This window comes from Mugil cephalus, chromosome 10 (assembly GCF_022458985.1).
Source record: "Mugil cephalus isolate CIBA_MC_2020 chromosome 10, CIBA_Mcephalus_1.1, whole genome shotgun sequence".
In the NCBI taxonomy this organism is placed as follows: Eukaryota; Metazoa; Chordata; class Actinopteri; order Mugiliformes; family Mugilidae; genus Mugil; species Mugil cephalus.
The window spans coordinates 271092-279345 of record NC_061779.1 but is presented as its reverse complement, the minus strand read 5'-3'; the positions used below and the strand labels follow the sequence as shown (position 1 = coordinate 279345).

The window sequence follows — 8254 nt, the reverse complement described above, 5'->3', positions numbered from 1 at the left end:
CAGGTGAGGCCAGACCAGGTGAGGCCAGACCAGGTGAGACGAGGTGAGACCAGACCAGGTGAGGCCAGACCAGGTGAGGCCAGACCAGGTGAGACGAGGTGAGTGTTGATGTTGAAGGTGTGGAGGTTGTGGTTGAATCCTCAGAAGTTTTCTTTGTAGAAGTTGAAGCCGAAGTGTTCACACTGAGCTTTGATGACTTTGGCCAGAGCTGGAGATCCACAGTAAAACACGTGAACCTTTCCTTTGTTCTCCTCCGACACTTTCTGAAACACCTGGACAACGACAACGACAACGACAACGACAACGACCGTGAACTTCACAGGAAACACAAGGAACAGCAGAGACAGACGCAGGGACACAGGTCTGGAACCTGGACTCAGATCTTTGAGGAGCAGGCTTCAGTAAACCTCACCTTGGCCCACTCAGGGCGTCCCGGTTGGGTTCTGGTCCTCAGGCCGGTGATGGAGTCTCTCTTCTCCTTCTTGGCCAGGAGGTCTAGCGCCATCTGCAGGCCGATGGCCTTCATGTCGTTCTTACTGAGAGCTGACGTCATGTACATGTGCATCTCCAGGAAACGACCTGAGACACGAGAAACCAGGTCTGAGCAAAGACTCCGAGACAGAGGACCATCGACAAGAGACGCGGGGGACGAGTTAAAACTGATGTTGTTAACGTTAATTAATCATCATCATGATGAATGTGATTAATGAAGCATCTGTGGCAGAACGACTGTGAACGTGTCTCAGTTTGTCCAAGTAGCGTTAGCGTTAGCACCAGCTGATCCGGTAGTGACAGGCAGCAGAACCAACCCATAAAGATGGAAGACGCTAAACAGCACGTTGGTCCTCTCCATGGGACATTTGAGGACAAAGACACCAAGAGGGACCAGTGGAGACACATAAAGACCCTAAACAGCATTAAAGAGTCTGTTGGTTCATCATCAGTATATAAACATAAATCTGATTAGGCATTAATAGAAATGTCTCCGTGTCTCTGTCTTTGTGTCTCTGCCTCTGCGTCTCTGCCTCTGTGTCTCCGTGTCACTGTCTTTGCGTCTCTGCCTCTGTGTCTCTGTCTCACCCTCTGGTTCCTCGTCAGCTTGGTCCATCTCCAGTTTTGTCAGTAAACTAACGAACCACTCGAAGGATTTCTGGTCTCTGTTGATCCAGATGAAGTCGACCTGCACAGTGAAGATATGAATGAAGACATGAATGAAGACGTTAATGAGGACGTTAATGAGGACATGAATGAAGACGTGTCCCAGGAACACGTGCGTCTCTTACTTTGCGTAGCTTCATGTCGCTGTCTTTAATGTTCTCGCACCACGAGTAGTTGCAGCTGGGACAGTTCTGCTTCCTGCGACGGTACCTGAGACAAACACCAACACATTTAAGGACCAGAGACGTCCAGTCTGTCCCCGTCTGTCCCAGTCAGCCACTCACTGTCTCATCTTTAACAGACGTTCAGTCTGTGTTGACTTGATGGTGGGGGACGGACTGGTGGACAGACTGGGGGACGGACTGGGGGACGGACTGGGGGACAGACTAGGGGACAGACTGGGGGACGGACTGGGGACAGATGGGGGAAGGACTTGAGGACAGACTGGGGGACAGACTGGGGACGGACTGGGGACAGACTGGAGGACAGACTGGGGGACAGACTGGGGACAGATGGGGGAAGGACTTGAGGACAGACTGGGGGACAGACTGGGGACAGACTGGGGGACAGACTGGGGACGGACTGGGGACAGATGGGGGACAGACTGGGGGACAGACTGGGGACGGACTGGGGACAGATGGGGGACGTGTCTCACCGGTACATGATGCTCTGCAGGATGGAGGCGAACGGCGTGATCCCGATTCCGGCCCCGATGAGGACGGCGTGTTCTGAGGCAAAGATCTGACGCGTCGGCGTCCCGTACGGTCCGTCCACGTAACACTGGACACATCAGACACAAAGAACTCAGAGTCCACGTCCACCTGGGTCCATCTGGGTCCATCTGGGTCTAGTTCTGGGTTTAGTTCTGGTTCTAGGCTGTGTCTTACAGCAGCAGTCATAAATGTCTCACCCTGATGTTACAGAATCGGTGATTCTCTCCAAACTTGGCAGAATTCTGCAGTCAAACAAGAACCAGAAAATCAACAAACCAACCATCACCAGGACACAGAGAACCACCAACATGTGACTGCAGGGAACCAGAATCCAGACCAGACCTCTTTGAGTGGGGGGGCCTCTCCTCTCTCTGCTGGTCCCTGTTCATCAGGGGCCGTCTGGACCTGGGAGCCCAGCCCACTCTGACGGTACATGGTCAGCTCCACGGCGTCGTCCTCGTTAGACGCCACGGCCCCGTTACACTCGTCCGAGCTGAACATCTCCTCCTGAACACAAACCAGAACCACCAGAACCACCAGAACCATCAGAACCACCAGAACCACAGACGGACTGACATGTGCAGGACCAGACCTTCAGCTCCTGTCTGCGCCTCCTCAGGCTGGTGGCCAGCCTCTGGGGGCTGAGCTCCTGGTTCTCCGGTTCCCTGAAGTACTCATAGAGCCGGTTGGTCCACTGGCCCATGGACCGGATGTGCAGCCACAGAGAATCTGCAGGTCAAAGGTCACAGCAGTCAGGACCAGGACAGACCCGACCCCAGATCCACTGGCCCAGGTCTCTGCCCAGGTACAGAGGAACTAAACCATGTTTCTTGGAGGTCCTGGTCTAGCCTGGTCCAGCCCGGTCCAGCCCGGTCCAGCCTACCTGACTGCTCGGGGGCGCTGCTGATGGTGAAGGGGTGCCACTCGTACTTGGCGATCACTGGGATGTTGATGTAGACGTAGTCTCCAGGTTTGAAGTGAAAGAACTGAGGACGTTTGATGACCAGATGAGTGACCTGGAAACACGGGGGGGGGGGTTTATTAGAACTTTAACCTCCAGGAACCAGGAACCACGTTACCACATGTGGTTCCTGGTTCCTCTCAGTGAGGTTTAGTGTCATGTGGTTTTCATTGAGCCAATCAGAGAAGATCCAGGAAACATCGTGAGGTCTAATCAGGGTCTAATGTGGTCTACAAGGTCCCCCCTCTGACCTGGTTTATTAGGAACCATGAAGAAGAACAAGTGTCCTGATGTTTCTAATGTGATGATGTTGACAAGTGTCTGAATCAGCTCTGATGTTCTAATGTGACAAATACATGTTTACATTAGTTTAAGGACCAGGAACCAGATATGAGACCAGAACCAGATATGAGACCAGGAACCAGATATGAGACCAGGACCAGATATGAGACCAGGAACCAGATATGAGACATTCATTCATCTAGATTTAATTCTGGGACATTAACACGTTCTCCTCAGTGGAACCTTGGACGGCAGCAGGTTGACCTCCACGATGTAAAGACCTCCCATACGAGACACCGCGATCCCCACAATCTTCTCCAGCAGAAAGACCAGACCAGGGACCAAGAACCACTTCCAGAAGTTTGCACAGTGAATCATCAGCAGAGACCAGACCCACACATAGGACAGATGGGACCAGTAGAACACCTGCAGCACAAACAGGTCACAGTTACACAACTAGAACATAAATGTAACACATAACATCTATAACTATAACATCAGGTCCATGTTCCTGAGTTCGTGAGTTCCACGTTGGGTTTTTACCTCTTAAAGTGAATCTGGCTCCAAAATGCTACTGATTCACTTCAGGAGGCAACGTTCACACTATTCAACCTTTGGACATTTTATTTCTCCTGGACGTCATCACATTCTACCATTGAGCTCATTATACGATCCAGAAGAAGATGGAGATTTACACATGGAACTCCCCAGGACCCCAGCCACCAAGGCTACATGCTACATAGCAATGCTAAGCTACCAGCCACCAAGGCTACATGCTACATAGCAATGCTAAAATAACAGCCACCAAGGCTACATGCTACATATCAATGCTAAGCTACCAGCCACCAAGGCTACATGCTACATAGCAATGCTAAGCTACCAGTCACCAAGGCTACATGCTACATAGCAATGCTAAGCTAACAGCCACCAAGGCTACATGCTACATATCAATGCTGAGCTAACTTTCACTACAAGGTGGCTGCATTGTGTTTATTATCTGTAGCAGCACCATTATTGTTGAGATCCAAGATGGCGGCACAAGATGTGCAGCGGCCCGCGGCTTCACCCTTTTGCATCAGGCCACTAGATGGAGACACACTTCTGGAACAAACTCCAGATCTGCTCCAACTTTTTTAAATCAAATCGTATCTTAAACTGTCTGCGTGTTTCCTCTGTTAGTTGAGGCTAGCTGGGGCTAGCTGAGGCTAGCTGCTTAGCTGCAGATATGTGTATCTTGTCTGGTGGAGCAGAGAGGATTGTGGGTAACGTGGTCTGACCTCAAAGTGCCCGCTGCGTCGTACGAAGGTGCTGGAGCAGAGCACCATGAGGCAGATGACCAGCTGGAGGAAGACGCCGGTCAGAGACGCTGTCCCCTTCACCCAACCGATCCGCGGCCGCGTGGTCAGCAGGTACTCCCACAGGCTGAACTCCCCAGCCTCCGACATCTGGACTGAGACAGAACCAGGACACGAGACCCAGTCAGACACACCCTCCAGTGGTCAATGAGAAACCAGGACCAGAGCTGACCACCGAGACCCTTCGCGAAAGGCCAGGTCTAGATCTAGGTCCAGGGGGATTAGGGGGGTTGGGGGGATTTAGCGGGCTTAGGGGGGATTAGCGGGGTTAGCAGGGTTAGGTGGGAGTTAGCAGGGTTAGCGGGTTTAGCGGGGTTAGCGGGGTTAGGTGGGAGTTAGCGGGTTTAGCGGGGTTAGCGGGCTTAGGGGGGGGTTAGCGGGGTTAGGGGGATTAGGGGGGGTTAGCGGACTTAGGGGGGGTTAGCGGGGTTAGGGGGATTAGGGGGGTTGAGGGTGTTAGCGGGTTTAGCGGGGTTAGCTGGCTTAGGGGGGTTAGCCGTTTGTGCCTGTACCGAAGTTGAAGACGTGGGCGGTGGTGTGGACCAGGGTGAAGCAGAGGATGGCGTAGCCGACCATCTGATGTAGCAGGATGTTCTGGTCCAGCGGTAGGACTCTGAGGACCCAGGTGGCCCTGAGCCAGGTTAGACAGCGACGCAGCATCAGCACCTGGACACACTCAGATCAGATTAACAGGAACCAGGACCTCAGAGGGTCGAGAATAGATCCTGTGTCCTGTGGAAGGGGTGCGGTCTCACCACCACGAAGGTGCAGTTGAAGTTGAGGCACTGGCCACACCCCTTGGCGACCATGAACCAGGCGCCTCCGTGTCGGTTCTGGAGGACGGCGCCGACGAATAGCGCCAGGCTGAGCAGAGCGTAGCCCACCAGGAACAGGAGCTTCCGGCTGTTGTTGTGCCAGTAGGCCCGGGTCAGGTACCGGGGGGTCTGGCGCTTCTTCTGGTCCACATCTGGAGGCTTCAGCCAGTTAGCGGCGCTGAGGCGACACAGAAACACAGTTATAACATCTGCTAGTGTTGGTTGTGTTTATTTTGCCTAATAGCATCATTAGCTGAGTAATGTTGTGAACCGTTTGAAACCAGTTTCCAGATGTTCAGGGCGGTGCTGACCTGATAGTGAGGTTCTCCATCACCTCTGGGAAGGTCTCCAACTCGGCCTTGAGCTCCTCGAAGGTGATGGCGCCGCTGTTGTCTTTATCAGCCGACTCGAACAGCGCCAGCGTCAGGTCGTCCAGCTTCTCCTCCGGCAGAGAGATGGCGCTCTCACGCAGACAGGACTTCAGCACCGTGCGGAGCTCGTCGGGGTCGATGGAGCCGCTTCCTGAGAGCAGAGACGTCATAGAGTTCACCTCAAACAAACCTCCCAGAGACATAAGAGGCCGGTGGAGGACTGACCGTCCACGTCGTAGACCTGGAACAGGAAGTGCAGCTTGTCGGTCTCGCTGCCGTGGATGAGCAGGTCCAGAGCCTTGAGCAGCTCGTCCAGGCTGATGGAGCTGCTGCCGTCAGAGTCGAACAGAGCGAAGAAACGCTCGGCGAAGAAAGACTGAAGACAAACGTCAGATGAGCAGGGGAACGAACCAGTGGCTGTAAATGAGACCTGGACGTCTCTCACCTCTTTCACCTTCAGCGCCGTCTTGAACTCGTCCAGGTCGATCTCTTTGTCGTCTCCGGCGATGCTCTCAAACTGCCTGGTCACCCATTCCAGCCAACGGGCGTCTTCGTCCAGACTCATGGCGTCTGCAGCCGGACCACACAAACCCGTTAACCTGCTGGAGTTCCTCAGGGCTCAGTCCTGGGTCCTCTCTCATTCTGACTGGCTCTGGTTTCTGAGCTGATCGCGTCGGTAAAAGTCTAGTTTTATAGCGACGAAGCTCAAGATGAATCAAGAAGTCCGTTTATGACTATAACAATATCAATAAAAATATTAAGGTACTGGGAGAAAATGACTTTAATTATAACAGCAATGCTACGCTATGAGGCTAACGATATGTATGAACGACACATGATTCCTCAGAAGATTTTTACTTTTTATTACTTTAATTCTTATTCCATAGACACATCAGTAGGTCTGTCTGTGTCCTGCTGTCTCTTTCAGAAACGTTTCCATCATTAATGACGACGTGTACCTAATAAAGTGGCCGGGGACTGTTCCACAGCTGAGCTCAGTTTAATTAAAACATCTAAATCTAATAAATTAAGAAAATAGATGGTAATAATTAGAATGAAGTGAATCCAGCTCACGGTTAAACCAGAAAGATCCCAAATAAAAATAAGAAACAACAAAATCTTAACCTTTGTCGAACCCGTTCCCTCCTGGTCCTGGTCCTGGTCCTGGTCCTGGTCCTGATCCTGATCCTGGTCCTGGTCCTGGTCCTCCTGACTCCACAAGAAAAGTCCTAAACTCAAAAAGATTTTTTAGAAATGTCCAAACTTAGATCAGATCAGATTTACCTGCTGCTCTGAACCTCAGCTCTGATCGTCTCCTCCTCCTCCTCCTCCTCCTCAGCTCCGTCAGCTGGAGGTGACATCCTGCCTCCCACCGAGCCCCCTCTACCCTCCATCCTCCATCCTCCACCCTCCACCCTCCACCCTCCATCCTTAGCCTTACACAGACTTTAACCCTTCATGGTCCAGGAACCATGTGTGGTAACTTCATGTCACTGTTTCTCTCAATGAGCTTTAGAAACATGTGGTTTTCTTTCATTTTCTCCTTGAAAATTCATTGAAAAATTTCACAGAAGTCAAAAAGTCTCCTTGTGTCCTATAGTAACACAGGAAACACTGTTAAGAATGACACATAAAAATAAGATTCAAACTAAATGTAATTAAAATATAGTAAAATTAAATAAAAAATACTGTAAGAAAAAATCTCCTCCATCTCTGGACTGAGACACAGAACTCAGCTCCAACCAAATCCTCCATGAATGTAGTTTCCTAATGTGTCAGATGAACCTACGGCCTCATCGATTATTTTATAAATATTAGTTTTTTTCTACTTAACATCTATTATTTTGAAAGGTTTGGTGCCACAAAGTCGTAGTGTATCAGATAAATTGGGACATTTGATATTTTAAATCAGGAAGAAGAAACAGCCTTTAACGTTTTTATCTAGTTTTTATATTCGACACATTTCTTGTCCAGATGTTCTTCTCAGCCAACACAGGCTGCACCTGTCCTGTATCTAAAGTATGTTTAAATAACTTCTTTATTTCCAATAAAGGTAAAGAATGAACTCTTCAGTAAAGAAACTTTGGACCCGTCCTCCAGGTCCAGGTCCAGGTCCAGGTCCAGATCCTCCTCCAGGTCCTCCTCCAGGTCCAGGTCCAGGTCCTAGATGAGCCTAAAGGAGTCTGGTCTGAGGAGTGACTCACTCACGCACATCTCACTGCAGAACGTTCTTTAGGAACCTTTCATCTTTGCCTCCATCTAGGAACAACTCTGAGAAAACACCAGGGTTCTAGTTTGATGTTTTTAGCATTTGTCCAGTAGGAGCAGCTCTTTGAATCTTTAGGGACGCTGGTCCTGGTTCCTCTTCCCTGAGACAACGTTCGCAAACTAAATGTGTCTCATTTTATTTAAAGCTATGATGCCTGGAGGCAGCTTCACACCGTAGAGAGTTAAATTAAATTAATGATCTCATCACTTCACTGAAAACAACATGAAATGATGAGAATTACAATTAAAAACAATTAAAATGAACAAATCTGAAATAAAATGTGATGAAAAGGAAAGAGTTACTAACAAGTGACCAAACGACGTGAGCAGG

The 8254-nt window shown here is 50.2% G+C and overlaps 1 protein-coding gene across 1 annotated transcript; it reads right to left on the bottom strand.

Annotated features, from left to right (window-relative positions):
• Window positions 1-6271, bottom strand: nox5 (NADPH oxidase, EF-hand calcium binding domain 5). The gene is made up of 16 exons (XM_047596797.1): window positions 6101-6271; window positions 5881-6031; window positions 5596-5806; window positions 5225-5462; window positions 4982-5135; window positions 4392-4564; window positions 3358-3540; window positions 2755-2887; window positions 2464-2600; window positions 2214-2378; window positions 2069-2113; window positions 1814-1938; window positions 1284-1368; window positions 1081-1180; window positions 413-579; window positions 1-272 (listed from the first exon to the last, which is right to left on the bottom strand). Exons 1-16 carry the CDS (start codon window positions 6218-6220, stop codon window positions 141-143), a joined length of 2319 nt encoding a protein of 772 aa, XP_047452753.1. The 5' UTR covers window positions 6221-6271; the 3' UTR covers window positions 1-140.
• Between the last annotated feature and the right edge of the window lie 1983 nt (window positions 6272-8254).

Bases quoted from the DNA above. Each gene is read 5' to 3' on its own strand.
- nox5 (XM_047596797.1), bottom strand. From the start codon at position 6,220: ATGAGTCTGGACGAAGACGCCCGTTGGCTGGAATGGGTGACCAGGCAG. The intron at 5,807-5,880 runs GTCAGTCCTCCA...CTCTGCTCTCAG, and splicing joins CCAGGTCTACGACGTGGACG to GAAGCGGCTCCATCGACCCC. The intron at 1,369-1,813 runs GTGAGACACGTC...TGTTTGTCTCAG, and splicing joins CTGCAGAGCATCATGTACCG to GTACCGTCGCAGGAAGCAGA.